The 19,539-nt window shown below is 42.6% G+C and overlaps 1 protein-coding gene across 1 annotated transcript in view; it reads left to right on the top strand.

The window, feature by feature from the left end:
• LOC124122333 overlaps positions 1 to 19,539 on the top strand; it is a 156,196-nt gene continuing 136,657 nt past the window's right edge. Inside the window, exons 1-16 of the mRNA XM_048397104.1 lie at positions 1 to 84; positions 4,381 to 4,451; positions 4,726 to 4,899; positions 5,244 to 5,384; positions 7,544 to 7,657; positions 8,542 to 8,799; positions 9,279 to 9,414; positions 9,575 to 9,785; positions 10,305 to 10,463; positions 10,847 to 11,076; positions 12,139 to 12,263; positions 12,755 to 13,061; positions 13,386 to 13,512; positions 13,635 to 13,871; positions 17,908 to 18,117; positions 18,225 to 18,499. Of these exons, the coding sequence (XP_048253061.1) occupies positions 4,866 to 4,899; positions 5,244 to 5,384; positions 7,544 to 7,657; positions 8,542 to 8,799; positions 9,279 to 9,414; positions 9,575 to 9,785; positions 10,305 to 10,463; positions 10,847 to 11,076; positions 12,139 to 12,263; positions 12,755 to 13,061; positions 13,386 to 13,512; positions 13,635 to 13,871; positions 17,908 to 18,117; positions 18,225 to 18,499 (2,564 nt within the window). The 5' untranslated portion in view covers positions 1 to 84; positions 4,381 to 4,451; positions 4,726 to 4,865. The remainder of the gene's footprint in view (positions 85 to 4,380; positions 4,452 to 4,725; positions 4,900 to 5,243; positions 5,385 to 7,543; positions 7,658 to 8,541; positions 8,800 to 9,278; positions 9,415 to 9,574; positions 9,786 to 10,304; positions 10,464 to 10,846; positions 11,077 to 12,138; positions 12,264 to 12,754; positions 13,062 to 13,385; positions 13,513 to 13,634; positions 13,872 to 17,907; positions 18,118 to 18,224; positions 18,500 to 19,539) is intronic.

The raw sequence follows: 19,539 nt of genomic DNA, 5'->3' as shown, positions 1-19,539 counted from the left end.
TGTCATCACGAACGTCAAGTCTCGCCGGTCGAAATACTATACGAGTTGCGGGTTATTTAACTGGGATCGGTGCAGCAGACACAGGTAATAGCCAGCTGTCATACAGGTATTGATCAAATGCCATACAGGTATTCACTGCCAAACACATATTGCCATATAGGTATTGACCAACTGCCATACAGGTAGTCAGCAACTAGTATCGATCAACTATTATACAGATAATCACTCACAGCTGTACAAGTGGTGACCAACTGCCATTCAGGTAAATAACTAACTGCCATACAGATATTCACTAACTGTAATCCAGATAATCACCAACCGTCATACAGGTAATAACGAACTCTCACGACAGTCTCGATACAACAGAAGTGCGGTTTCTTGGACATGGATCGGTGCACCAGACACAGGTAAAAGCCAGCTATCACTGCCAAACATATATTGTCATATAGGTATTGACCAACTGCCATACAGGTAGTCAGCAACTGTTATACAGATAATGACCAACCGTTATACAAGTAAAACACTAATTGCCAAACAGATATTCACTAACTTTCATACAGATACTCACTAAATGCCATACAGATAATGACCAACTGTGATGCATATAATCACACATTGCCATACAGATAATGACCAACTGTCATACATATAATCACTAAATGCCATACAGATAATGACCAACTATCATTCATATAATCACTAACTGCCATGCAGGTATTCAGTAACTGCCATACAGGTAATCACTAACTGTGATATACGCCATAACAATTGCCAGACAAGTAATCACTAATCGCCATACAGGTATTCAGTAACTGCAAACAGGTAACAGCTAAAATAGGTAAAACTTCACATTAAATTTTGGCTCAATGCACGATCTCCGGTCTTATATAAAAACGACTGTATACTTTTATTATGTTAAAATCGAATGTAAACCCAAAATGTAATGGCTTTGTGTGTATTTCTGGCTGTGGAATTATGAGATGCTGTACAGTAAGTGGTGCCTGATTGGTCATTTCCGTTCAGATTCCGCCTAATTTGGTGAAGCTACAACTCGGAGTTCACGATGAGCGCATGTGTGATATGAAGGTGTTTGGACTGTACGATAATAACGAGAGAAAAAAAAAGAATATTTCCAAAAACTGCAAACAAGTAATAACTAGCAGACATGAAGGTAATCAATAACTGTCACCCCAAATTCCCAAAATATATATACAAGTATCTCTCTGTGCACAAGTAGTGTAGGTTGTACATACAGGGGATCTATCTCTGTGTGTACAGATTGTATAGGTTGTACATACATGGGATCTATCTCTCTGTGAACAGGTAGTGTAGGTTGTACATACATGGGATCTATCTCTCTGTGAACAGGTAGTGTAGGTTGTACATACATGGGATCTATCTCTCTGTGTACAGATTCTATAGGTTGTACATACATGTAATCTATCTCTCTGTGTACAGGTAGTGTAGGTTGTATATACATTTCATCTATCTCTCTGTGTACAGGTAGTGTAGGTTGTATATACATGGGATCTCTCTCTCTGTGTACAGGTAGTGTAGGTTGTTCATACATGGGACCTATCTCTCTGTGTACAGGTAGTGTAGGTTGTACATACATGGGATCTATCTCTCTATGTACAGGTAGTGTCGGTTGTACATACATGGGATCTATCTCTCTGTGTACAGATAGTGCAGGTTGTACATACATTGGATCTATCTCTCTGTGTACAGGTAGTGTAGGGTGTACATACATGGCATCTATCTCTCTGTGTACAGATAGTGCAGGTTGTACATACATGGGACCTATCTCTCTGTGTACAGGTAGTGTAGGTTGTACAAACATGGGATCTATCTCTCTGTGTACAGGTAGTGTGGGTTGTTCATACATGGGATCTATCTCTCTATGTACAGGTAGTGTCGGTTGTACATACATGGGATCTATCTCTCTGTGTACATATTGTATAGGTTGTACATACATAGGATCTATCTCTCTGTGTACAGATAGTGTAGGTTGTACATACATGGGACCTATCTCTCTATGAACAGGTAGTGTAGGTTGTACATACATGGGATCTATCTCTCTGTGTACAGGTAGTGTAGGTTGTACATACATGGGATCTATCTCTCTGTGAACAGGTAGTGTAGGTTGTACATACATTGGATCTATCTCTCTGTGTACAGGTAGTAGGGTGTACATACATGGGATCTATATCTCTGTGTACAGGTAGTGTAGGTTGTACATACATGGGATCTATATCTCTGTGTACAGGTAGTGTAGGGTGTACATACATGGGATCTATCTCTCTGTGTACAGGTAGTGTAGGTTGTACATACATGGGATCTATATCTCTGTGTACAGGTAGTGTAGGTTGTACATACACTGGATCTATCTCTCTGTGTACAGGTAGTAGGGTGTACATACATGGGATCTATATCTCTGTGTACAGGTAGTGTAGGTTGTACATACATGGGATCTATATCTCTGTTTACAGGTAGTGTAGGGTGTACATACATGGGATCTATATCTCTGTGTACAGGTAGTGTAGGTTGTACATACATGGGATCTATATCTCTGTGTACAGGTAGTGTAGGTTGTACATACATGGGATCTATCTCTCTGTGTACAGGTAGTAGGGTGTACATACATGGGATCTATCTCTCTGTGTACAGGTAGTGTAGGGTGTACATACATGGGATCTATCTCTCTGTGAGCAGATAGTGTAGGTTGTACATACATGGGTTCTATTTCTCTGTGTACAGGTAGTGTAGGTTGTAAATAGATGGGATCTATCTCTCTGTGAACAGGTAGTGTAGGTTGTACATGCATGGGATCTATCTCTCTGTGTACAGATAGTGTAGGTTGTACATACATGGGTTCTGTCTCTCTGTGTACAGATAGTGTAGGTTGTACATACATGGGTTCTGTCTCTCTGTGAACAGGTAGTGTAGGTTGTACATACATGTGATCTATCTCTCTGTGTACAGATAGTGTAGGTTGTACATTCATGGGATCTGTCTCTCTGTGAACAGGTAGTGTAGGTTGTACATACATGGGATCTATCTCTCTCTCAGGACAGATAGTGTAGGTTGTACATACATGGCATCTATCTCTCTGTGAACAGGTAGTGTAGGTTGTACATACATGGGTTCTGTCTCTCTGTGAACAGGTAGTGTAGGTTGTACATACATAGGATCTATCTCTCTGTGTACAGATAGTGCAGGTTGTACATACATGGGACCTATCTCTCTGTGTACAGGTAGTGCAGGTTGTACATACATGGGACCTATCTCTCTGTGTACAGGTAGTGTAGGTTGTACATACATGGGACCTATCTCTCTGTGTACAGATAGTGTAGGTTGTACATACATGGGTTCTGTCTCTCTGTGAACAGGTAGTGTAGGTTGTACATACATGGGATCTATCTCTCTGTGTACAGATAGTGTAGGTTGTACATACATGGGTTCTGTCTCTCTGTGAACAGGTAGTGTAGGTTGTACATACATGGGATCTATCTCTCTGTGAACAGGTAGTGTAGGTTGTACATACATGGGATCTATCTCTCTGTGAACAGGTAGTGTAGGTTGTACATACATGGGATCTATCTCTCTGTGAACAGGTAGTGTAGGTTGTACATACATAGGATCTATCTCTCTGTGTAAATATAGTGTTGGGTGTACATACATGGGATCTATCTCTCTATTTACAGATAGTGTAGGTTGTACATGCATGGCATCTATCTCTCTGTGTACAGGTAGTGTAGGGTGTACATACATGGGATCTATCTCTCTGTGTACAGGTAGTGTAGGGTGTACATACATGGGATCTGTCTCTCTGTGAACAGGTAGTGTAGGTTGTACATACATGGCATCTATCTCTCTGTGTACAGGTAGTGTAGGGTGTACAAACATGGGATCTATCTTTCTGTGTACAGGTATTGTAGGTTGTACATATATGGGATCTATCTCTCTGTGTAAAGGTAGTGTAGGTTGTACATACATGGGATCTATCTCTTTGTGTACAGATTATATAGGTTGTACATACATGGGAATTGTCTCTCTGTGAACAGGTAGTGTAGGTTGTACATACATGGGATCTGTCTCTCTGTGTACAGATAGTGTAGGTTGTAATTACATCGGATCTGTCTCTCTGTGAACAGGTAGTGTAGGTTGTACATGCATGGGATCTATCTCTCTGTGTACAGGTAGTGTAGGGTGTACATACATGGGATTTATCTCTCTGTGTACAGATAGTGTAGGTTGTACATACATGGGATCTATCTCTCTGTGTACATATAGTGTAGGTTGTACATACATGGGATCTATCTCTCTGTGTCCAGAAAGCCAGCATAGGTTGTACATACATGTGATCTATCTCTCCAACAGGACAGTGTACTACAAGCAGCATGTGTGCCAATCTGGATACAGATCTACCAATAACCATGGCTGTCCCCACGGTAAAACTACCTTTACGGAAACATTGCATACTAATCACAAATATATTTAAGGGACTATTCAGTACATTCATATGAATATGTAATCTGAAAAAGGCTCTGTCATTGATTGACATGTACTTTATTGACTTCATCACCACATCCGTCGCTATCTGCGACAACTGTAAGAGAACATTAAGTAAATTGATATGAATCAGTGAGCTGAAATATATCGTTGGATAACTGTCGGAAACAATTATGACATCTTATACTTAATTTGACTTCATCCCATCTGTAGCCATCTGCGACAACGCCATCAACCCCACCGGCGCCTGCAACATTGACTACCCTACGTCCCACATCATCTACAGCGATGGCGTGACCCAATACAGTAGCGGGGGCACCTGCAGCCTCCCCGAGATATGTACCAGCTGCAAGATGGGCTTCTATGCCAGCCCAAACAGATGCCGGAGTGAGTTGTTAACTGTGTACTTTTCTAAAATGCACACGTATTCCTCAGTGACCGAGTGCTCACAGATCCACATACAGCCAACTTAAATAACCACGGTAGTGGGATGATCTGTAGAATTACATTTAGTTTCATTTTCCTGAAGAGAGGCTTTGCAAATTGGCAGCCCTGGCTGGTTAATGGAAATAAATCAATAATAGGGCGCTGACCTGTTTTAATAATCATGATACATACATCACAACTGGATATCTTAAATACGTTGACAAAGTCTAAAATTCCTTCTGGTCACTTGGTTACCTGCAGTTCTCAGGTCGGTAGTGTTTGTATGCCCTGTTTTCTATGGACAGTGTGCTCGGCCATCTCCAACTGTGACCTGGAGGAATGTACGTCGCCCTCTGACCAGGTGTGTTCCCGGTGTGAAGGGGTGTACAGGGAGCTGGCTGGGGAACGAGCTTACGCCGTCACCACAGACAAGAAATCCTGTATCCGTAAGTATCGGGAATTGTGGACACCCACACATCATCTATGACATGCTTGTTATTTAATACTGGCTTCAACAGTACACAAACACAGAAAAATGTTGCATATTTCCATTGGACAAGGTGTTACAAATGCCTCCTTTGCTCACAGGATCTCCGTAATTGATGACAATAACAACCTATTTAAAAATCAAATGTAGAAATTGTCGTATCAGTTGTTCATATAATGAGAAAAGGACTTTGTTCATTTTGAACATTTGTGACTTGTGACGACATTTAATGTTTCAAACAGGCTGGTTTTAGAAGTTTTTAAGAAGTGTGTTTGAAAGACCTTTAACAACTTGTGCTGGTGGATGGGGGTATAAACAGTAATAGTCCCAAATATCGAAAAGTAAGTATAGTACTTGATATTGCCTTGAAACATTTGGTTAAAATCAAAAACAGGTCCGTGCGTGTATTATCAACTTTGGGCTGAAGACATGTCCAGTTCTCTTTTGTACTGCATTCCAAAGCTCCATAACATTCCATACAACGAGAAATATACACCTCATCAAAAGTATCTCACCACCATAAGTTGTTAATAATCAGAAAAGAAAAGTGTAAAGAGAAGCTTGAAAGCAAAACAAAAGTGTTATTTAACGTCACATAAGATGTTAATTCATGAATAAAAGGAAAAATTAGCATTTGCAAAGAAAAGAAACAACTTTATTCGCCAGCTACTACAAGGACTGGAACTGGGTAAATATGATAACTGTCAGGAATGAGATGGGTAGATCAAAACGTACATGTCTCAGTAATGTTGTACCCATGTCACAGCTAAATGATCAATAGTGTAAGCCAATATCTGGTGCAGCCACCCTATGCACGGACCACATCCACAAGACACCTCCTCATGCTCAAACTCAGGCGCCTGACGACTGAGGTATGTGTTGCAATTCCTGATGCAATGTCTGGGTCATTTTTTGGAGATCCCTGAATGACCCAACTGATCCCTAGATACTCGACTGGATTCAGGTATGCCAAAGGCAGAGTCTCAGCGGCGTTGTTCTGGAGATGGTCAGTAGTCGGTGAGGTAGGGCATCGTTGTCCAAAGAGACAGGACGTGTTGCTAGTGCATGGTTATCAAAATGAGGCTCAACAAAACCGTCCAATATTGTATGTTGGTACTTTTGACCATTTAGAGTCCTCTGAACAGTCAAAAAATCAAATTCCAATTTGGTGATGAGATACTTTTGATGAGGTGAATAAATTGCAGGGCTCAGCAAATGTACCACCAAAGATGGCCCCTATCTCAGAGATTAACCATAATCCTTAATGCAGGAAGAACTTCTTTATATTCACAGTTAATATAGTTTTAGAGTGAGGACCTGGTGATGAAGGGGATTCACAAAAGTCAAAGCTTTAGCGTGAATCTGTGCGATTCTCTAAGAAGTTTTGATTTTTCAACTTCATACCACACTATTCCACTTGTATCAAATACTTTTTGTGCATATTAAGAAAGTCCTCCATCGATTGTATTAAGAATTATGGTTCATCGTTGAGACAGGGATTTCGTGGTACATTGGCTGGACCAATAAACAAATGCTCACGGAATAGGCGTAATCTTCGGGCTCTTACGTTTCCTGCGATTACAAACGCCCTTTGTTACCTTTATCAAACATTTAATGATGATCGTGTATTTGAGCCATTCTGATTGGTATTGGACATGTAGGTAAGAAGTAATCTTGGGTCAGGGACTTCAAATTCGAAAAATGAGCCCTCTCACTCACTTTAGCCATACCTACTTTTCTCATCATGTCAGAATGAAAGTATTGCACATTTAAGGAAGAAGAAAGGCCAATTGCCAACCAATCGAACATGCCTGATTTATTTTGAGACAAACATTGCAAAATGTTTTCAAAACCTTTAAATTTAATTTAATACCTAGTCCTAATTATTTTACATAATAACCAGATAAAGGTTTTAGAGTTTCTGCCTTAACTGACTGGTGCAGATATATTTTATGACAAAAGTAGTGAGGTTCCAGTGTGAGAGTTACTTGGTGATTTTGAAAATTTAATCAAATATATAATCTATTTTAGTTTACAGCTATAATGGTGCCTGTAGCTATATAAAATGCGACCTAATTCGAATGTATGACTGACACGAGTATGCTGTGTGTTTTTCAGAGGCATGTTCGTGGCGCAGTGACAGTACACGGTGCTACCCAGGACAATGTGCAGAGGAATATGCAACGAATTGTATCTGTACAACAGAGTTTAGCGGCAGTCACTGCGAGAAAAGTAGGAACGAAATACACATACAAAATCAATGTTGCACCTTAGTTCCGAGAGGAACATATTGGCACAAACGTTAATTATAAAGTATTACAATATTTTCCAATCAATAGTTTTCTTGTTTTCCTGAAAACATTAAATGTGTGAATGACGGCCTGCACACAGTGAGGTGAACGGTTTCCACTCAGCCATATCTCTGTCCTTGCTGCCTGGGTCAGAGTAGGACGCAAGTGGCCCATTCTTGTCCTAGAGACGATCAGGAATCATTTGGGTGACTTGGTTGATTGCAGGACCTCGTGCGTGGATAGTTGGTGATGTCACGGGTTTGCCGGGTCCAGGCCGTTGATATATCTATTTTTGCCTGCTGTTTAAACAACATTCACTTATCCACTCTTTTCTATAAATACCTCTTGGGTTTGCTGCAGAATGTGATCCAGTTCAACATTGTTTAGTTTCTGAAATTACATCACCACCTCCATCGCTCCTGTCTGTAGCTCAGCACAGACTCTTTTGGCTTGTGTTATTCGTAAAGGGTTTAAAATTAAGATATGGTTGCGAATGTATGTAGAGAAACGTCAGAGAATAACCAATTTTGATTATCCATGGAAATAGTTTCCTTGGGGCATTTTTCCAACTGTCTTCCCGTCATAGGGAAACTGATGAATCTGGCGGTAACTGACCATCCGCCTTCCACCTGACATATATGTTACAGTTCGTTACAGTCTGATAGCTACAGTTATTTAAGCTACCTGCCTTGATTGACAGGTCCTATCAACTTTGTTTGATGCTACTCTTCGTTCATTGGCTACTGACTTGGTGGGCAAAGGAAATGGATGCATGATACACTAGATCATCGAGGATACATTCACTCACTCACCTTGTATTTCCAGTCGACACGTTCCCGTCTATTTTGTCCAACACACTGAAGGTGACCGGCCCGGGCCTGGACAAGGTGGAAGCCCCAGACAACCCCAATGAAGGAGCTCCCCAAGACGAGTCCTGGGCCAACATCAACGACACCAGGATGATCTACTACAAATTCGAGACCAAGTTCATCATGACTGCGACTCCACTACCCAGACAGGCCTATGTTGAGGGATTTGCTGTTGGCATCATCAACGCCAAAGCAACATTTGAAGTTACACGAAGTATGAACTCTGTGTTCTTTTAAAGTGTATTCCTTCATGATCATTGACTAATATTATGCCCGATGTCATTGCTATTTTGACTTTATCACATGATCACGTGTTTGTTCAGATGAGCAGTCGACTTGCCTTTGTATGTGTTTTCTACTGGTGTTCACAATGTGACCGAGGCGCTCACCTTTTCCCACGTCCCTGGTATCATCATCACTTGAGAGTGATTAAAAAACACATTCTCATGATACAGACGGAATTGTACTCTTGACTCTTATGCTTCTTATGGTTATTTAAACGGTTTTGTGGCTTCAATTGACATCAATAGCTATCCATAGTTAGTTGCTATTTGATAAACATGTTCACTTTGGGTTCACCTTTGGTCCTCTCAAAAGCAATGTTTTAATGGTAAACCGTTGAGATTTCTCAATAGCCTGTGTGTGAGTAGTCCGATTAATGTAAGCAGATCTAAGGTTGTAAGTTTGTTCCAGACGACTCTGTCATACTGAGCTCTGTACGACCTTGCGATGGCCCCAGTAAGACGGCACCTCGTCAAACTAAGTTGACCTGTGAGGAGGACGTGACTGCGGACACGTTTCTCTCCCTACCAGTGGAGAGTGGAGATATGTGAGTGACGTGACATGGTAGAAGGCCTTGAAAAACGAACATTTTTTGCAATAATCAAGCTAAACTTATCGTTTAAATTTGCTATGACAGAAATAATAGCCGGTTACATTTTACGCAAGCTTCTTGCACTTCTTTGATCATCCGTCTTGTTTTTTCTCAGAATGGAATTTACATTTGAGGCAACTAATGGTGGCTACGTTAAAGTGAGGAACAAGGAGAGCGACATTCTCGTGACTTACTACTACGAAGGGAAGACACAAATCAATCGTTATATCCTCGGGTTTGACTTCATAGACCCACATCACTGCAGTGTAGATCTGGAGGAGAACTGCACAGATGACATGATGTCGCTGGCCAAGACCCACACACAGGTCATTTGAGAACTTGTGAAGAACGATTATTGTTCTCAATACTGAGTTTAACAACGAGTCCAATTTCTGAATCAGTGTACATGAAAACCAAATAGGGATAGATTATAGATTATAGTTGCTTAATTAAATAATTTTATATATTGGGAACCTGGGAACTCTGTAATTGTAAAATGCGAGAATAGTAATCTCGTTATTATTCTAGTTTTGTAAGATTGTAGAATGTAGTCCAATAAATATATATTTGTAGGAATGACCTTATGTGACGTCATAGACTATTGCTGAATATTGTAATTATTTTCTAGTCTGTTAAAGGTGCATGGCATAACATGGTTATACATGTATGTACTCTTGGTCTCCAGACTTATGGATACAGTGAATACAGGAGCAAAACCTGCACTGTGCTGGATGCTGCTTGGCTGGCCAGTAATCGGCCTGTTTGTTACATGATGTTCACATGTCAGTGATGTCCATGTGTTGATGAGTGTCATATACACATGTAATGTATCCGTCTGACTTCAGGCTCCGATCAGTGTCACGTGGCAGGGATGGAGGGACGATGTCCTGGTGTTCTCCTACTTGGTGTCGATATTTGAACTTTATGACAAACATCCCAACATCAGTGACTCTCAGCTCGTGGAGAACTTCCTAGCCTTTGCACCTGACAGATACAGAGGCGAGGTATGCTATTGTGACAGATTATATGCTTTCACTCACTCACAGGACTGCGTCCCTTAGAAAGCCAGGATCATTGAAGGGATGGTTGGAAGGGCAGATTCGGAACGAATTTGATCCTTGGTCTCGACACCTCATCCGGGCTCGTGGGTTTCATGTCGCAATCAGCTGACTCTGTTCGCTTAATGATACTACAAACATAACAACATGTTCTTACATGTCACATTACTAATCCAAATGTATAATCAACAAATTTAGAGGGAATTACTCACATGGATGAAATAGTTATATATCATGATCATTGTGTGTGATTTTTTTTGTCAAGCCAATACTTTTTGTCATCTGATCTTTCACATCTTAATAATACATCATTCATCCTTGGTTTGCAGATATCTTCAAGCCAGTTTAATCTGTCACACCCCGGGGTGTATGCGCTTGTTTTAACCGCTTACGACAAGGCCGAAAACCACAAGAGTGCTCGGCGAATATTCATCTATGATGAGGTGTCAAAAGTGGGCGTGGTCCATGACACGAAGCTTCTAGTGACGTCATCGGCTTCTATAACAACCCACCGCTGGCAGTGGAATACGACGGACGTGTCTGTCGACTGGGAGAAGAGGTAAGGAAGCATGCATCAACCAACTCGTGTGACCTGTATCACTGTAGTGCTTGTCTTGGCAAGTAACCTTGTTCAAAATTGGACTCCGTGAATCATGTCAGAAAATAAATCCAATTACCCACGTTCTTCCCTCAATCGCTTATATTTACCAATGATAATGGGAAGGCGTGGTTTGATTAACGTGGGGTTCTACATGATAGAATTGTATTGTGCACTTTTGCAGACATTATTTGTCTGATGATCCTCTTGTGAAGCATGTTAAGACTCATGATGAAAAGAAAGTATTCCGGAGTTTTCTTGAAACGAGCCAAGGACATAATCTCAATGTCGGTGTTGATTTTGTTGATGGTTCTGCACTGCTAGACGGTACAGAAATGAGTGTCGACCAAGCGAAGTGCCAAATCAAATCGGCCAGTTTGTCAAGGAGAGGCTATTTGAACAAATACTGCATCGATTTTATGTACAGTGTGTTGAGAAGGGCAGTCACCCCGTAGAATCCTTCGCTTAAATGAAGTAGGCTGGAAAGATTCAGGAAAAACATGGCAAATATGCGGACCTCGCTTACGAAATATCCCGCTTGCATCCCAAGCACCAAGTTGTCCGACTCCTCATTGTTCTCCGTGCCTCCCAGTCTGTTGACTGACATTGGGAGAGTACCCGGGTTTGCTACCAGGAATATAACCCTTCTGCCAACCTGGGTAATGCAGAAGGCTGCAGTGTCGGGGGGTCTTCACATTCTCTGAAAAGTTCTGGGTGGATTCGACCAGGCAAGCGATTCCTGGGATAAGTCCCATTCGCTGTGTGGGCTGCGTGTAGAGGGGGCAAGGGCCATGAGCTGATGAGCCTAACCATCCTGACTGTGCCAGGATCACCCAAACTGTCATTGCTGCATTTATTTATTCAAATCTGAATATATAATAGTATATATATAATAATAATAATAATAATAATAATAATAATAATAATAATGATAATATATATTGTCACTTAATCAAGCACGATGCAAATTACTTGTGACACACAAATGTATAACAATATAACACATCCGTATACACTCTGCAGGTACATCAACACCCTCCATTACAACAACGGGTGGCTGAAGCAAGCAGCCTCCTTGCATGACGTAACACCGCACTACGACGATAACAACCACTCCAGGGGAATAGACGCCATTGATCACGTGCAGGGTGAGGAAGTGTTTATAGAATTTCATTTCCTCAATACCTGCCTTTTATGAATGAACTTGAAGCATTTGTGATGGATTGATTGACTGCGCCCTGATTTACACAGTAGTCGAAATTATCACAATTCCCTCAAGGTGGTTGGGCTTTAACGTGACGACTTCGGGACAGATGATAGCAGGTGATAGCTTGAACTATGATCTATGCCGTCGGGGAGACAATCAGTGGTTGATAGCGTGAGCAATGACCTATGCCGTCGGGGAGACAATCAGTGGTTGATAGCGTGAGCAAGTAGTTAAATGTCGTTTATGAAAAATTGTTTTGAGTTTTATCAAATGTCATTTAACTGAATAAGCAATCACCCCTGCTTCAATACACATGATTATGTCACAACTGGTGTCTTGTATAATTGTTCTGTTTATAATAGTTTTGTGTCACAAACCACCTCCCCACAGTTAGCTGACACGTCAGTGAGAGAAATGGCGTCCATGTTCCAGGCATAGTTGAATACCGCACCGCCTTCCTGATTGACCACAGTGGCGGCAGCAGCATCCTCTCTCCCCCTCCTGACGCCAACTATCAGAGCCAGGGTCTGAATCAGCACCAGACAGTCACACCGGTCCTCGTGGACGGAGACACCGTCAGGTTCTGGGTCAGGGCGTACGACATCAGGCGCGAACTCCTTGAGGAGAGCGTGACAGTCCACGTGGACACATCGCCTCCAGTCATAGAGAACCTGTGGCTCACCAGGGGAGACAGACTCAACATCAGTGTTCATAGAGTAGAGGAATTCAATGAAATGACGTAAGTTTCTCTTTCTGCATGTTAAGTAAGTAAACAGCACCTCCAACGTAAAGCAATGGCAACGGGTGACCCATTTGTCTCATCCGCCGCAATTTGCAGTTCTAAGTTGCGTCCCTCTTGCGTTCGTGAAACTTATGCTCATGGGTTCAAATCCAACTTTTCATTAACTATGTTTCTAGGTTTGTCAGTACCATGCCCGTGCTCACAGGATTCACATCACTCCGTGAAGCTGACACGCCGTGAAAATAACTAAAATGCTGTTCAAAGGCGCGTTAAACCAAACTCAATCCCTCGTTCAAAAAAGTATCATGTCTTGCATTTAAGATTTGAGTGGCTGGCGTTTGATGACCACAGTGGTCTAGAGACTGTGTCGTGGAGACTCTACGACAACATCACCGGCTCAGACATCTACCACGGAGAAGAACATCTATCAGCTCAAGGAGACACGCAAGTACATACCTTCCTCTGTCATTGGATGCTTTGTTCTGTTAATATCAATGTTTTCTTCGTCTCTGGGAGGTCCAATCTTGCTGTTTGTATTGCATTTATTCAGTTGTCTTTAATTACCCCCAGACACTGGCCAACTGCACAGCGAGGTACAGCGACTATGCACGGGGTGCCAACTGCTACTGTACGCCAGGGACAGGGTGTTACCACAGACACTTCCAGATCAAACCACGCATAATCTCGTCTAATCTCAGTCATGGTGGCGTGTTCCACGACATGCACAAGGGCGTTCACGACTCCGACTACTTCATCGAGATTACAGTAATGAACCACGCAAAACTAAACACGTCGCTTGCAATCAAGGTGAGGATAATTCTTTCCTGTAAGTTTTTTTTAAAGCATCAGCGAACAATGTGTGCATGCGCCTGATTGAACGAGTGTTTGACAGTTCTTGAATCTTAATGTAACGATGATACTACTTAACATACATGTAACGTTAATTAAACACACATTACACATTACGCTACTGCCCCTCTAGGTGACACATCCCATGATGTTACTGCCTCTCTAGGTGACACATTCTGTGATGTTACTGTCCCTCTAGATGACACATTTCATGATGTTACTGCCCCTCTGGGTGACACATTCTATGATGTTACTGCCCCTCTAGATGACACATTCTGTGATGTTACTGTCCCTCTAGATGACACACTCTATGATGTTACTGCCCCACTAGGTGACACATTCTGTGATGTTACTGTCCCTCTAGATGACACATTTCATGATGTTACTGCCCAATTAGGTGACACATCTTATCATGTTACTGCCTCTCTAGGTGACACATTCTATCATGTTACTGTCCCTCTAGGTGACACATTCTATGATGTTACTGCCCCACTAGGTGACACATCATATCATGTTACTGCCCCTTTAGGTGACACATTCTATGATGTTACTGCCCCTCTAGGTGACACATTCTATCATGTTACTGCCTCTCTAGGTGTCACATTCTATCATGTTCCTGCCCCTCAAGGTGACACATTCTATCATGTTACTGTCCCTCTAGGTGACACATTCTGTGATGTTACTGCCCCACTAGGTGACACATTCTATCATGTTACTGCCCCTCTAGGTGACACATTCTATGATGTTACTGCGCCTCTAGGTCACATATTATATGATGTTACTGCCCCACTAGGTGACACATTCTGTGATGTTACTGTCCCTCTAGATGACACATTTCATGATGTCACTGCCTCTCTAGGTGACACATTCTATTATGTTACTGCGCGTCTAGGTCACACATTATATGATGTTACTGCCCCTCTAGGTGACACATTCTGTGATGTTACTGCCCCACTAGGTGACACATCTTATCATGTTACTGCCCCTTGAGGTGACACATTCTGTCATGTTACTGCCCCTCTAGGTGACACATTCTATCATGTTACTGCCCCTCTAGGTGACACATTCTATCATGTTACTGCCTCTCTAGGTGACACATTCTATCATGTTACTGTCCCTCTAGGTGACACATTCTATGATGTTACTGCCCCACTAGGTGACACATCTTATCATGTTACTGCCCCTTTAGGTGACACATTCTATCATGTTACTGCCCCTCTAGGTGACACATTCTATCATGTTACTGCCCCTCAAGGTGACACATTCTATGATGTTACTGCCCCACTAGGTGACACATTCTCTGATGTTACTGTCCCTCTAGATGACACATTTCATGATGTCACTGCCTCTCTAGGTGACACATTCTATCATGTCACTGTCCCTCTAGGTGACACATTCTGTGATTTTACTGCCCCACTAGGTGACACATCTTATCATGTTACTGCCCCTTTAGGTGACACATTCTATCATGTTACTGTCCCTCTAGGTGACACATTCTATGATGTTACTGCCCCACTAGGTGACACATCTTATCATGTTACTGCCCCTTTAGGTGACACATTCTATCATGTTACTGCCCCTCTAGGTGACACATTCTATGATGTTACTGTCCCTCCAGGTGATACATTCTATCGTGTTACTGCCCCTCTAGGTGACAAATTCGATCATGTTACTGCCTCTCTAGGTGACACATTCTATGATGTTACTGCCCCACTAGGTGACACATCTTATCATGTTACTGCCCCTTTAGGTGACACATTCTATCATGTTACTGCCCCTCTAGGTGACACATTCTATGATGTTACTGCCCCTCCAGGTGACACATTCTATCATGTTACTGTCCCTCTAGGTGACACATTCTATGATGTTACTGCCCCACTAGGTGACACATCTTATCATGTTACTGCCCCTTTAGGTGACACATTCTATCATGTTACTGCCCCTCTAGGTGACGAATTCTATGATGTTACTGCGCCTCTAGGTGACACATTCTATCATGTTACTGCCCCTCCAGGTGACACATTCTATAATGTTACTGCCCCTCTAGGTGACACATTCTATCATGTTACTGCCTCTCTGGGTGACACATTCGATCATGTTACTGCCCCTCTAGGTGACACATTCTATCATGTTACTGCCCCTCAAGGTGACACATTCTATGATGTCACTGCCCCTCCAGGTAACACATTCTATGATGTCACTGCCCCTCTAGGTGACACATTCCATGATGTCACTGCACCTCAAGGTGACACATTCTATGATGTTACTGCCCCTCTAGGTGACACATTCTATCATGTTACTGCCCCTCTAGGTGACACATTCTGTCATGTTACTGCCTCTCTAGGTGACACATTCGATCATGTTACTGCCCCTCTAGGTGACACATTCGATCATGTTTCTGCCCCTCCAGGTGACACATTCTGTCATGTTTCTGCCCCTCTAGGTGACACATTCTATCATGTTACTGCCCCTCTAGGTGACACATTCTGTCATGTTACTGCCTCTCTGGGTGACACATTCGATCATGTTACTGCCCCTCTAGGTGCCACATTCTGTCATGTTACTGCCCCTCTAGGTGACACATTCTGTCGTGTTACTGCCCCTCTAGGTCACACATTCTGTCATGTTACTGCCTCTCTGGGTGATACATTCGATCATGTTACTGCCCCTCTAGGTGACACATTCTGTCATGTTACTGCCCCTCTAGGTGACACATTCTGTCGTGTTACTCCCCCTCTAGGTGACACATTCTATCATGTTACTGCCTCTCTGGGTGACACATTCGATCATGTTACTGCCCCTCTAGGTGACACATTCTGTCATGTTACTGCCCCTCTAGGTGACACATTCTATCATGTTACTGCCCCACTAGGTGACACATTCTATCATGTTACTGCCCCTCTAGGTGACACATTCTATCATGTTACTGCCTCTCTGGGTGACACATTCGATCATGTTATTGTCCCTCAAGGTGACACATTCTATCATGTTACTGCGCCTCTAGATGACACTTTCTATCATGTTACTACCCCAGTAGGTGACACATTCTATCATGTTACTGTCCCTCTAGGTGACACATTCTATCATGTTACTGTCCCTCTAGGTGACACATTGTATCATGTTACTGCCCCTGTAGTTGACACATTCTATCATGTTACTGCCCCTCTAGGTGACACATTCTATCATGTTACTGCCCCTCTAGGTGACACATTCTATCATGTTACTGCCCCTCTAGATGACACATTGGATCATGTTTCTGCCCCTCCAGGTGACACATTCTGTCATGTTTCTGCCCCTCTAGGTGACACATTCTATCATGTTACTGCCCCTCTAGGTGACACATTCTGTCATGTAACTGCCTCTCTGGGTGACACATTCGATCATGTTACTGCCCCTCTAGGTGCCACATTCTGTCATGTTACTGCCCCTCTAGGTGAGACATTCTGTCGTGTTACTGCCCCTCTAGGTCACACATTCTGTCATGTTACTGCCTCTCTGGGTGACACATTCGATCATGTTACTGCCCCTCTAGGTGACACATTCTGTCATGTTACTGCCCCTCTAGGTGACACATTCTGTCGTGTTACTGCCCCTCTAGGTGACACATTTTATCATGTTACTGCCTCTCTGGGTGACACATTCGATCATGTTACTGCCCCTCTAGGTGACACATTCTGTCATGTTACTGCCCCTCTAGGTGACACATTCTATCATGTTACTGCCCCACTAGGTGACACATTCTATCATGTTACTGCCCCTCTAGGTGACACATTCTATCATGTTACTGCCTCTCTGGGTGACACATTCGATCATGTTATTGTCCCTCAAGGTGACACATTCTATCATGTTACTGCGCCTCTAGATGACACATTCTATCATGTTACTACCCCAGTAGGTGACACATTCTATCATGTTACTGTCCCTCTAGGTGACACATTCTATCATGTTACTGCCCCTCTAGGTGACACATTCTATCATGTTACTGCCCCTCTAGGTGACAGTAGATGCAAGCCCACCGCACCCTGGAGTTGTCCACGATGGTCAGCCTGGACACCCGGAAGTGGACTACCAGGACAGTCTGCAGCTCCACGCCCACTGGGACGGCTTCTTTGACCGGGAGAGTGGGGTCAAGTTCTACCAGTATCAGTTCTCGGACAAGTGTCTACAAAAGGAGCATTTCGGTTTGGATACGAGTGTATTAAATGTACGTGTATGACTTCCTTCGAGTGAGGGTTTATCAAGGTTTCTTCCAGGGTGCATACTTACTCGTTGACAATCACATACATGCGTCTCAAACCATCACAATTACAGGTGACGGAAACCTACTCGACACATGCAGCATGGTCGGCACCTTCCCCAGGGACGTATCACGTGACAGTGGTGGCCTACAACCGGGCCCTGGAGGCATCTGACCCTGTGTGTTCTGACGGAGTGACCCTTGATGACACACCACCAGCAGTGGGACAGATTGCTGTAGCCTCGTCTAGCATTGCCCCGGGTCTGGTCACCACCTCATCAGGCACGGTCTGGTTCATAGACAATCACCGCAGGAGAAGCAGAATTACTGAACCAGATACCCAATGCAGGTACGAACCATTAGGATATTGAGATTTGTTTAAGTTATAACAATACAATTCTTGTTGCCTATAGATTATGAAAGAAGACTTTAAACATAATGTTTGAGGTTCCTTTTCGCCTTAGTGCACAAACGTCCCGGAGCAGCGCATAGACATTATGGATATCCCTCTGGTATGATATGATGGGTCCCAACATGTTTTAGTTAGATCTCACGTTACACAATCCAGTGCCATCTTTCCATTCAGTATAATGCTCTAACTGTGTGGACAATGTGCTGTCCTTGTCATGCCGCAGGCATAAATAATGTTGCTGATCAGAGTTCGCCTTATTGGTATTCAAACCTTTGTTGTGAATACAAATAAAGCTGGATGGTTGTTTGACGTATGGCTGTGTCTATTGAGTACGAGAAAATGGATCGCGACAGTGATCTCGCCACCGACTGTAATGGATTTACCTATAAATATTCCTATGTCACCAATTTTTAAATGCAACTTTTGTGGTGGTTTTTTTTTTACCCTTGAGCTCTTTAAGCTGTAGGTCCCACTCCGTGTTAATGGTGTACCCGGCCGAATCTTTCAGATCCAAAGGAACAGCAATCAATGCAGGAGAGTTAGAGAAGTTCCCCATTCACGTGATGAGAAATGGAACGATGTTGAAACGAAATGCAACATTTTGCATAGAGTCTGATGCGTTGTCAAGTTTCCACCAGATATACATTTCTACACAGCACCACGTATGAGAAATATTTATAGTAGCTTACATAACAGACGATCATGTCTAAACTTGGTAATAAATGCTGAAGTGTTTCATTGTGTATGTTGTGAGTCTCGTGGGACAAAGGTTTTCAGTTTTTCACCACTTCCACACCCTATTCCCACCTTTGATAGTAGTGAGCATGTACACTCTTAATAAATCGACAAGTTTTTAAAAATGCAGTTTAAAGATCATCATAACTCTCTAAATTGAGACTCACGTACAACAAGATCATGATTCTGCATGTGGCATGTCGCTAATTCAATATCAAGATTCTTCATGCGGCTTCTGTTGA

This window comes from Haliotis rufescens, unplaced genomic scaffold (genome assembly GCF_023055435.1).
Source record: "Haliotis rufescens isolate VD_foot unplaced genomic scaffold, xgHalRufe1.0.p SCAF_16, whole genome shotgun sequence".
Classification (NCBI taxonomy): domain Eukaryota; kingdom Metazoa; phylum Mollusca; class Gastropoda; order Lepetellida; family Haliotidae; genus Haliotis; species Haliotis rufescens.
This window is presented reverse-complemented; position numbering and strand designations above follow the sequence as displayed.